Raw genomic sequence first — 12,237 nt, forward strand, 5'->3', positions numbered from 1 at the left:
GGAATGAGCTTCTTGATGGTTTCTTCTTTCTTTCTACCTCTCTTCTCCTTATCACTCTAAGCCCAAAGCTCTTGAACACATGTGACCTCATAAGCTTGACATGCAGGACATCCTTGCATGACATACACATGGGCTTTGCTTCTCTTCTCTTTACTGTCTCCAAGGAAAAAGGAGTTTGAGTGTGTGGGAGCCAATCCCCAGAGTTGAGCAGAGCTGTATATCAATGACTGCTTTCCACCTCATTCTGATTCCATGCTGAAACGGAGGCTTGGTGTGGAGGAAGCCAGTGGTTGCCTGCATTTCCCTTAAGCTGGACTTTGCAACTCTGAGCTTTCATGACAGAGTAGCCATCATGAAGTGCGATCTTAGCAAAGTGAGGCTGGTTCCCATTTGTCAGTTTTACAGGGGTGCCATATTTGAAGGTACTCGGGATATTTTAAAAAAGCAATATGAGTAGTTATTCTGATATACTGATACACCAGACACACTGAAGCTATTTTTTCAGATTGATTTCTCTGCATATTCATGGAAGTAAGATTCTACACACACACACACACACACACACACACACACACACACACCATCTAGATTTGAAGTGGCACGTGTGTTCCAGTTCCTCTGTTATCAGTGTTAATTACGATAACACTGGTATTCCTATTAATTCATTATGAAACTGTCCTGGGACTCAGGGAAAGGCGCTTAATGTAAGCAAGATATCTGTGGATGATTGCAGGAATGTACTCAAAATGTGTTTACTGGTTAGTACCAAGTTCCCAGTATGAATCATTTTTCAGTTTTTCTGTACTGGAAAGAGAAATGAAAACTAACGTGTGTTCATCCATGATTCCCATCAAGAGCCGTGGATTTCTTGGTTTCCATGGCTGAGGATTAGCCAAATTTTCTGTCCGTCCATCTTGATTATCTACTCACAGAGAGACAAATAGATGCAGTGACTATGATTCCCTCTCCATAAGAGGGTAGCCACATCTCCATGCCTCTGCTTGCTTTTAGGCATTGGTAGCTCAGTGACTTTACCTGTCTTTCCCCTTCCCACCCTGCTTCACATCCCTATTAATGTCCCATCCATACCTTCATTCCTCCATGTTGGGGATACCTTTATAGCAGATGGATAACGTTTGATGCAGACCTCTGCGTGAACAGCGCTTCCCCTTTTTTTCCTAAAGACTCGCAAACTTGAAACTATTGCATGCATTTTCTTCATCTTGCAAGTAGTATGCATATATGTACGTACGTACGTATGTATGTATGTATGTATGTATGTATGTATGTATGTATGTATATATCTGCTATACTTCTGCTCTTTACAGTGGTGTGTGAAATGGAGAGTCGGTTTGAGAGAGTCCCAAGGTAGCTTCTGAGCGGGTCTGAGACCTAAGCAGCACACTGTGTAGAAAGTCCAGACTGACAAGAAAACACTTAGCTTGCCCTGCGGTGAGCCAAAGTCCATTCTCCACAGTCAACCACAGGCATGACAACGGGGATGAAAAGAGATCAAGAGAATATAGTGACCTTGCCAGCATTTTAAATATTCCGGGGATGGGAGGATGCGCAGAATAAGTAGAATTAATTTGAACAAAATTCGATAAGGTTCATTTTGGTTAAAAAGAGTTGCTTAGCTCTTTAATATAAATTTTGGACAACCTTGTCTGAGTTTTAGGCAAAAGAAAACTAGCAAATTAGTTTTATTTTTTTTTCTGTAAGGGTTCATATTTGAGATGTCAGGAAGTTGCCTGCTTATTGATGACATATAATTATTTATTGAGCTCCATGACAAAGGGTGTTATGAAAATGGAGGAGAAAGACATGCGTATTTCAGCACATACCTCGTAGGCACCTGAGGTGCCGGACAGAAAAGAGTTGTCCTGTAGGGGGGAGATAAAGTTTCTAAGGAGGAAATTCCTTCCTGCAGCAAATGTCCATGTGAGGAAAGAAACCCCGAGAAATACCCTGTACATTTGAGTGCGACATGCCCTGTCATCTTCTGCGACAGCCTAAGGACTACCCTGACCCCTAAGATTCTACCCCGAATCCTCTGTGGCTCTTTCAGTATGAGGCTTTCTCTCATAGCTCCCTTACTTAGGTCCGTGGTTGTTGGCTTCGTGGAAGTCCTGGATTCATTAGCAGGTGCTAATTTCATCCTGGGTTCTTGGGAACTCAAGAAAACTCAGAAAATCTAGGAGATAAGCCCACAGTGACACTGCTACCCCTTGGACTCCGCTCAACCTCTCCATTGTTGCCAGAGAAGACCCCTTCTATTCCTTTAGCACCTCCCACCTTCTGCCAGGGCTGTTCCTTCTACAACTATCTGCTTTTTTGCTTGACCTCCAACTCCCCAAAAGGAATGAATATATAAAATCCCTCACTACATCCCTGCCTCTTCATCTCCATGTAAGTCTTTTGAGTGCTGACTTGGCATTTAAAAATTAAAGTGGGTGGAGGTTGGGGGTGGGGTGGGGGGGAGACAGCACGATGAAATTATTTGAGGGTAAAATTCAAGCCATACCTACTGGAAAATCTGTTCTGAAGTTCGGCATTGTCTTTATTACCTAAAAGAAAAATCTGGGTAAGATCAGGGCTAAGATCTGCTGGGATGAAACCCCCCGAAGCCCTAGGTTTAGGATGGAATCCTGCTGCCCTAGGGTAAAAGCCTGTTGTGAGGGGCTTCTGCCTTGTTGTTCAAGAACCCAGTTCTCCTGCCATCTGTGCCAGTGCGCTCATCCCTCCATCCACGAACCCAGCATAGAAGAACTTAAATTGAGATCCACACAATAAGATCTCTCACTTGCAGGGCAGTCTATAATCTACATTCTCCCGTCCCAGAAAACGATGGTAGTCCTGAAAAGATGTTCAGTGAGATCAAGGAAACGTGCTGACCCTGGGTGTGAAGAAGGCTCCGGAGAGCTGCCGTTTTGATCGGCAGCTCCTCTTCTTTCTCTGTCTGTGCCAAGTCTGATTTGCTGTGAGAAGAATACGTGATGTCTAAACTGATGGATTTTTTTTTTTTAATGTCGCTTGGTCTGTGGATTAGGCCAATCCATCCCACATTGTTGGGGCTGCAGATGCAGTTGAATGGCTCATAATTATAGCCTAAGAAACTGCAGACAGCAGTGGAGTCAAGCCAGACCCCCTTTCTCCTTACAGCCCATGCCAAGCTGTCTCCCACAGGGAACGAGGGTGGTTAGTCTGCAGTGTACTTGCCCAGGACGGCACAGAACAGAACCTTGCTGGGTTTTTCGAAGCTGCCTGGTCACCTACCTGTTCTGATGCAGGTGGGATTGGGCTCTGTGTGTGTGTGGCAAAGATAAACTCGATTATCTCCTTTGGTGACTAGGAGGGCTGTACGTGGACATCGCTACCAGACCCCCATCTCTGTGAACCATGTTGTGATGAGGGTCTGAGGTTTTGGCTCCAGTAGGTTCTAGAACAATACCCTCTCTCTCACTTGCAGGACGAATACAAACCCACAGTTTTTATTCCTCAGCCCGTGCTGGAATTTCTCGAGCAAGGCTATGGCTGGGGTAATTCTCTATTCAAGACACATGGAAGGGTGCTGGGTTTTAAAATTCAGTGCGATAGCTGTCTTACTCTCCCAGGTGACAATCCCATTAACTGAGGATCTAATCTACTCCACAGAGATGTCCAGAAAGAAAGCCTTAAAGTGATCTCTCCCATATTCTCTTGAATTCTGGATCCTAAAGACAATCATAATCCTTAGCTGTTAATTGGACACATTCCTACACTAGACATTCTGCTAAAACTGTGTATGCGTTGCCTCACTTAACCATGCTGATCATCTTGAAACATGGGTTTTGCCTGCTTCAAACACGGGGAACCCGGTTTCAGGATTAAGTGATTTACCAGTCATAATTTAGCAGATTAAGTTGGTTAAGTAAAAAATTCAATTCTTACTTCTGAACCCATACTCCTCACTGTCTCCATTATTACAGAGCTTTCTGGGCCAAATAGACCTTCAAGTCCTCCCACCCTCCTCCCTTTCTCCCCAACTTCAGCTCTCTTACGGCCCATTGTGTATTGTTCTCTTCGAACAATAGCTAATGAGTCTATTACATGCTAGGAAGATCCAGGGGGTGGCTTTATTCCCTGGAGCAGAGATGAGGTTGTGACACCAAAAAGGTTAAATGGCTTTGGGGTGGTCACAGAGCCAGCCTTCAGTCATCAACACCACCTTCTGAGCGCCTGGCTTTCTGGCTCAGCTTCTAAACTGACCCTAAGGCCGTTTGGAATTACAGTTTAAGTAATAGTTATTTTAATTTCCCTCCTATCTCCGATTTTCAATTTTATTTCTGCTCGGTGCCGATAGATAGATACTGAGGCCCTGGGTATTTTTCTTACCCCTGTGCTTTTGCACTAAACTTAACAGATAGAAACTTCTTGGTATAGAGTTCAGGTTTTGAAGTGTTTTTCAGAGTATGATAGGGACTGTAGGTTTTTTTCTCACACCGAAAGGGGACCACAAGTGCAGCTTAAACAGGTTGTTAACTGAGAGCTTGAGAGCTTTTCGTTTTTTTTTTTTTTTTTTGATCTTACATTTGTACCAGTAAGTTAACATCTGTGAGTCACGAGCTTGCTTGGCATCAGTCGTTAGTGGTCTGAGTGTTTTTGTGCCTACCGTCGATAAGGCCTATTTTTAAAGGTTTGAAATGCAGAGAATTCTAGAATTTCTGAAGAGGACGCTTGGGTCTTCCATGATCCTCTGAAATTATGTGTAGTTTTATACACTTGATGAGTTCCGAGCAGGACTGAGGGAAGAACAAAGGGAGATTATTATTTTTTGTAATGTGTTCCTGGTGGTGAAGGAAATCCCTGTATGAAGGTGGTTCTTGTCCTGATGCCATTCGTGCCTTTCGGGACTCGAGATCCGTGTTCTGCAAGGTCTCCCAACCCATGATCAGATATAATTAACTAGAGCCTAAGGACTACTAAAAAGATACAAATCTGTTTTCTCCCAGTTGAAAGCAAACTCTCTCCCTCCCCGCCCCCACTGCCAAGCGCCTTAAAAACTGTCAATCTTGAAATGGTGTGCTCAGGTATATGAAAGGCAAAACTTTCTGGCTGGTAGGTAAGGTGGTGAACCATCTATGAAAGGAAGTGGTGGGGACAGGAGTTCTAGTTTACCATAAGGAACAAAGGGGACCACAGATACACAAAGGGCGGCTCTCACTGCAGAGTTACTGACACCTCTTAGGTCACTGTCCCTTACAGGCTATATACCAGTAGAAGCCCAGAGCAACCAGTAAGCTGATAGTGCTTCACTCAACAAATAGTTATTGCACGTCTGGAATGCCCTGTGCTTGGGGCAAAGCATATAATCTTTTTTGATAGGTTAAAAAAACATAGTAACGTTTTTAAACTCTGCAAGAATGTCTGGGGAAATCCACTTGTGTTTTTAAAGTGAATGCAAAATCCACTTGTCAAATGTATAGGTAAAAAACGTAGTAACGGTTTTTAAACTCTGCAAGAATGCCTGGGGGAAGTCCACTTGTGTTATAAAGAGAATGCAAATTCTACTTGTCAAACATTAACTAAGTGAGCGACAGACAGTCCTGATCGGAGGATTGGTGTCCTCAAAATGTATACATATCTTAATCGGATCTCTCTTAGTGCTTCTCATCCTACGGGGAGTTTCAACCAGATCCTGCTGCACACATGGGACCTCAGGTGTTTCGAATATTTGCCATCAGAATTGTCCCAATCACATCCTCTGATTTGGACATTAGAACATTTTGAGCTTCTGCACTCCAGGACACGGTTAGGAACAGGAAGACCAACATTTGATGGTCATCGTGGAAGCATGACAATGAACACGTTCACTCATTGCTGCCAGGGTAGAAAATGCTGGATTGTGGTGGGCTTCTTTTAGTGTCCCACATGCTTGCATGTCAATGGTCGTGGAACTAAGCACTAGTTTAGTGGAGAAAGAGGCCGAGGGGAGGGGGGTGAGGGAGGAGGAAATCTGAGGAAACCGCTTTTGCAAACAGTTGAAAACTCTCCAGCGTTTTCATGAGACTACAACATCAAAATGAAAATTCCCCAAAGAGACTGTTTAGTTTGTCCAATTCTACAGACATGATAGTCCAAAATTCTTTTCCTTGCTGCTTATTTGGGCGTGTGAACGTACAGTTCATTCATCAGCTGGTTCCTTAAGCTTTTCCCAGGCTCTGAAGTGTCTGTTCTTGTCATTTGGAGGTCAGCATTGTTTTCTCATACCTTGCAGAAACACAGCTGGACAGCAACAGTCTGTTCTTTCAAAAAACCAAACCAAAACAAAACAAGGATTATCACATACACATATTTTCCTCTGGTCACCCAAGAAGGGTGGAGATGGGAGATGTGACCAAGACCCAGAGATTGACACTCTATTGCTGTCCCCACCCCACCCGCCTGATTTGTTTTGGGAATCCCGTACACTGCTAAGGCTCCAAGGGGCAAAACATGCTTAGCTAAAAGTCAGCAGGTGTGAATAAGTTTACTGGAGCAGAAGTTACAGTTGCAGGCAAGTGGTAGCAGTTCAACACATGCTTAGAAATCAGGAAACAGTACTAAGAATAGCTTTCCCTGAGGTCTCTCAGGACGATTTATTACGTTGTCTTTTATTCAAAGGTAGATGTCAATACCTTGCTGGCTTCAGCTACACTTACGGTACCATGCCTTGGAAGATTTGTTCATTTATACCAACTATCTCGATGTATAATGGCTATCAGCGGCAAATTATCTATCGGTTATTCTCACTCATCTTGATATATATATATATATATATATATATATATATATATATATATATATATATATAAACAGAATAATTAAAACACAGTTACAAGTTCTGGATTCCCTTGGCTAATCCAGGAGCTTTGGAACTTTGAGTCTTTGGGATCTTCAATAGGCATGGTTCTGAGCTAGTGAAGCCGATTGAGGTTTCTGTTCAGCAATGCTGTCCTTGCCTTGCCCATCCATTCCACGGGTGGGATTCTGAGTCACGTCTAGGCTGGAATCCTCGCAGGACCCCCCCCGCTGTGGAAGCCCCCCCGCACGCGCCCCTCGTTGCGCACCCACGCCTCATGTCCTGTGTGTCAAGCTTTGTGAATGAATGATGTACACGCACTTGGAAAACTATGCTGCTACTGGAGCGGGGCCGCAGCGGGTGACCAAGCCTCTAAGAATGCGTGCAGAATCAGACGGACTTTCCCGAGACTCTGCACGCCAGCGACCCGCTCGCCAGCCATTCTCCGGAGCGGTGGGCCGAGGCTCTGGCCCGGCGCGCGCAGAGTAGCTGGAGCGGCGCCGCCCCGCCAGGCTCGCCCGCCCTTCCTTTCGCTTTTGGAACGCGGGTGATGATTGGCTGCAGGCGCTAGGCCCCGCCCCGCCGCCCCATCCCCGCCGCCCGGTCGAGTGGGCAGGGCAGGCGCTGGGATCCTGGGCCTGGGCTCGGTGAGGAACGCCCTAAAGCGGAGGCGAGCCTCACTGCGCCAGCGCCGGCCAGCCGAGAGAGTGAGCGAGCGCCCGGGACAGAGGAGCGAGCGGGCGAGGCGCGGGCGAGGCTGGGACCCAAGCGCGCTCTCTGCTCCGCCAAGTGCCAACTTCGCGCCGACTGGCTGGGCGCGCACCTTTCTGCCGGGCGATCAGCGGGAATTTGAGATTTTAGGGCTGCGCTCTGTCCCCTTCCCCTGAGTTCAAAATCCCTATTAAAAAGCAAAACAACAGTTACAGCAAACTTGCTCTCATCCCGCCGGCCCCCTCAACTCCGGCACCATGAAGGCGGCCGTCGATCTCAAGCCGACTCTCACCATCATCAAGACAGAAAAAGTGGATTTGGAGCTTTTCCCATCCCCGGGTGAGTGGCGACAGTGAGGCCCCCACCCCAGCTCCGTGTCCCCTCTGGCCTGCGCTGCTCTCTCAGGAGCCCGGGATGTCTAGACCAGGAGACTGTTGGTGGCCTGAGACCCTTGGGTTTTTTGGGGGTGGTGGTGGTGGTCTATTTATTTTTACAGCTGCGTTTTTTGTGACTAATGGGAAAAAGCTTATAGAATTTCCAGTGCCCCAATTCCGGTGTTTCAATTTTCCCACATAAGCGAGAACCTTCTGGTAGTATTCCTTAATGTTAGCAAGGGGGCCTGACAGTGCCTCTCAGGTCACCCCCATGCCCCTCCCAACTGTGTCTCCCCAGTACTGGAGCTTGATGGGAGGGTCCTGTGGAGTGCTGAAAGGGTATTTGGCTAGCTGCCTGGCCTTCCAGCACTTGTATCCTGAGCTCCCCTGTCATAAGAACCTTAGAGTCTCACCCCTCTTTTCTAGGTTGAGGAGGAGGTAGTGGGAGGAGAAATAAAATGAATCTGTTTAAACTTTGGGAAAGTCTGATTCCTTCCCCGTTCAGTTTGGCTTCCCATACCAAAGGTCCTCGAAGAAGAAAAGCATCCACCAACCAGATGTGACTTAGTGTCTTTGGTTCATGGTTTCATTTAGCAGGCTTAAAGGATTTGAAGAGGAGAGGGAGAGAAAAGACATCGAATTTTGTCTTAGAAGGGAATTTTAGTGTTCCACAGATGGAGTCAACTCTTCAGGATTCCTGAAGCTAGCAGGGCGTCAGGGAGTGTGCCTACTTTTAGAAAGGAAACTGGTCTCAAGGAAAGGTGACTTGGGAGGTGAAAGGATGTAGAGAGATACAGGGAGAAGGGGATACGTTTTGGAAAATAATCAGCTGTCAAAGACACAGACCTCTGTTGGGTCTGATTAGCCGTAAGGGTTGCTGCTGTCCCTGATCCTTGCCTCTGCCAGGAAGAACTGCATATTTAACCTGTTCTTTATACTTTACATACAAGCCAAGATGAGGTGTTGACATTCTGATGTACTTCAAAGTGTTAATAGAGGCATTTGGGTCCCATCCCTTCCAGAGACTCTCCTGATATTCAAGGGCAGGATTGCTCTGTACAAAAACTGGGCTTGTCACAGTGTGGTGGCAGTCAGAGCCAGGCTGAGCTGGGGGTCTCTCCTAGCGCTGTGCAGACGTCTCAGGCACCCAGGGCTACAGATAGAAATGGTGCCGCGAAGGTTGTTTTGGGGTGTTCGAGGGAGCCAGGAGTTCTCTGTGTTACGATGGATTGAAACCACATACAGCAGAAGGGAAGGGCTAGCTCACAGGGAAGGGATATGAACTCAGCTAATAGGCCCTTTCCGTAAGAATGGCTTGTTTATACGCGCTGTGCATGTTTATGGGGAAGAGACAGATTTGGGATCTGGGAAACATCATGTGTATTCTGTCAGTTCACATACCTACAGTGGACCTTTCAGGCTGGCAGCGAGTGAGAGCGAGCCCCTGGCCGCACGTGTTTTAGATCACACCAAATAGCCGAAGCGTGTGTTTTGGTAATTTAATATCAAGTATGTGGGATTTGAAAGCATTTGATTCCATTACTTCAGTTATTGATGAAAAAAAAAAAAAAACGAACTGTGTCTGAGGAACTTCATTGAGCTGCTCCACCAGTAAGATAGAGCTAGGCAGGCCTCTGCTGCAGTCCATTTTCACTATTTGAAGTGACTTTACAGTGGCTTTAAAAAAAAAAAAGTCAAAAAGGTGTTCAAGGAATGCAAGTTGGAAGTGAACCTGGGGGCTACGTAGTGTATTCAAGATATAGTGAAATCCATTCTCAAAATTAAAAGGAGGAAAGTTTCCAAGCCACCGAACTTCATGGCAACAAAGCAACAAAATTTCATTTGGTCCAAGAAATTGTCTTCTGCCATTCAGGATGACACACACACACACACACACACACACACACACACACACACACACATATATATAATATAGTATTAATCTATATATAATATATATCATCTATATATATCTGATACTTTCTTAGACAAAATAAACAGCAACGATTTATTATTATAACTTTTTTAAAGCATTTTTTTCCTGGACTGTAGTTGCATTGATGCAAATATTGCACCCATACCCCAGATGATATGCTAGAGGCACACGGAAAAGTTAAAGACACTTAGGCAAAATTTTGCAAGGAGCCAGTGGCTGCAGGAAGATGAATCCGTTTCTGACTCGTCAGGGACATGCAGTGAGTGATACTGCAAGTTACCTTTGTTGGCTCAGCAAGGAAACTTCCATGGAGACTTAGAATTTTTTTCCGTGCAGAGATGGAGGAAACCCTAGCCAGGACTGGTATCTTTTGCTAACAGAAAGAAGGCTATTAAGTAGATGTCAAGTAGACCTTTACCTGGCCCATCAGGTTATATAGGACATCTGTGTCAAAGGTTGACTGTTCGCAGCATGGGGTCGTGTGCACAACTGGGACCTGAAGTGTTTATCATCATGGCTTTTCTTTGTAGTGCTCCATTTCTCACGAGTGGAGACAACTTGTGTCGTGTGGTGATGTTACCTCAGAGGTTAAACCAGAACTTCCTTTCTGTTCCCTCCCCAGATTCCTAGAATCAAAGAAATGAAGTGGGAAGTCTGAGGGTCCAAACTGGAGACAGGACACCTGGAATATTTGTTGGCCTCTCTGTAGCTAGGACTTGACCAAGAACCATTACTCACTCTGGTTTTTATTTTGCAGTCTGACCTTTTTGACAACATCAAGTGCAAATTAATATACACTCTAGGATGACATGGGCATTCAGTTTCCCTTGCAGGTGCGAGGTAGGGCACACCGCTCCACTGCACACTTCTCTTGGGTCTCATAAAGATTTAAACCAAGGGCAGCCTTGACTTCTTCCTGGTTCCTTCCTGGTATGGAGGCTTCTGAGTAGGAGCTGAGGCTACGAAGGCAGAGTGCGCAAGCAAATGCCACTTCTTCATTACTTTCCTTCCCATTCTCCTTTCCTTTACGGTGAGGAGAAGACATTGGCCATGGGAGAATGGGAGTTTTCATCCTGACTCTTTGCCCGTTTATAAGACTAAAAGGACCAGCCCTGGCCCCCATCTTACTTTATAGAGAGTGTCCATCCCCTAGAGACCATGATTGTCCATAGAAATGGGAAGAAGCTTTGTCCTTTCTTAGTTTAGACGGTCTTTGTGTCGATACAGTCAAGAAGGAAGAGGGGAGGGCTGTTGGCTGCCCCTTTGCCTATGACTGTGTTTCTAGATCCCTTGTTACCACACTCTGTTAGTGACTAAATAGCCCAGTGGTTTAGACAGGGTCTGTGGAGCCAGCTTGTGTGGGTGTGAATCTGTAGTCAGTGGCTGTGTGACTTTGGGCAGACTCCATAATCACCCTGTGCTCCAGCTCCTGCATGTGTGAAGGGATAGAGGTGAAACCGGAAGATGTGGAAAATCTTAACTCATTGCTGGACCCGGTAATGAGGGGTCTGTTGAGCAGTTAACGAAGAAACAAGTCGGCAGAAACCTTGAACAGCATAGAACCTTTAGGGGACCTTGGAAGGGTGGTAGGGAATCTGATGGCTGGTTTATAGATGTCCCCCAAGTCTACTACTTGGGAAGGAAAGAACAAGGGAGAAAAAGACCCGTCCCGAAATCCCACACCGGGGCGGGGGGGCTTTATTCTTAGCTCTAGATAACAAATCCGGGGAGCAGTTTACTCGCAGAGTGTCTGGACGTCTGACTGTCACTCTGCAAGGTCTAGAGGCTGGTGTAATCCTTTGGGTGATAGAACCTGTCATTGATACCTCAAGAGTAGGGAATATACCAAGTCCAAGGACAATGGGAACATTTGCCTAACTAAAGGAAAAGTAGAGGCTTTCTTGCTGGCTTGAGAAATGTGTCTTGTCCAGTCACTATGAAGTTTTTTACATTTTATTTATTTATTTGGTTGGCAGAGCTTACATTCCTGGCATTTTTGGTTGGTTTGTGTTGCTAGTCCCCCCCCCACCCCCTCTTAAAGAGGCCAGACCACCCTGTAGGAACATCTTCTCTCTCTAGGAGACAAAGCAGCCGTGGTCAACCTCCCCAAGGCTAGCTCGCTCTGGGCCCTACCACAGTTTCTGCAAAAGCAAGAGCCCGGCTAGCAGCAGCCAGGATTTTCCAGGAAAGAACATCCCTGTTTCACAGCACAGTGGCTAATTCCATTGGCAAAGGCGACAACTTAATTACAGACAGAATGAGAACTGTCGCTGTGACAGTGGCGTCCCAGGGGCTTGTCCGTGGTGGACTCCTGTTACCTAACTGTCGTAGGGAGTTTCTGAAGTGTCTATCGAGTTTGCTTTGTATGTCTACGATGCTCTCATACTGGCGCACAC

General features: G+C 46.0%; 1 protein-coding gene across 4 annotated transcripts in view; it reads left to right on the top strand.

The window, feature by feature from the left end:
- Window positions 1-12,237, top strand: part of Ets1 (ETS proto-oncogene 1, transcription factor) — a 122,087-nt gene that overhangs the window by 51,982 nt on the left and 57,868 nt on the right. The window contains exon 1 of one of the 4 annotated variants that reach the window (XM_006242752.3): window positions 7,442-7,870. The exons of 2 other annotated variants lie outside the window; for them this stretch is intronic. In XM_006242752.3, coding sequence (XP_006242814.1) covers window positions 7,789-7,870 — 82 coding nt within the window. In that variant the 5' untranslated portion in view covers window positions 7,442-7,788. Of the gene's footprint in view, window positions 1-7,441; window positions 7,871-12,237 lie in introns of those variants that run through there. One more of the 4 variants, NM_012555.2, reaches the window with a different exon arrangement.

Source organism: Rattus norvegicus, chromosome 8 (assembly GCF_036323735.1).
Source record: "Rattus norvegicus strain BN/NHsdMcwi chromosome 8, GRCr8, whole genome shotgun sequence".
Lineage (NCBI taxonomy): Eukaryota > Metazoa > Chordata > Mammalia > Rodentia > Muridae > Rattus > Rattus norvegicus.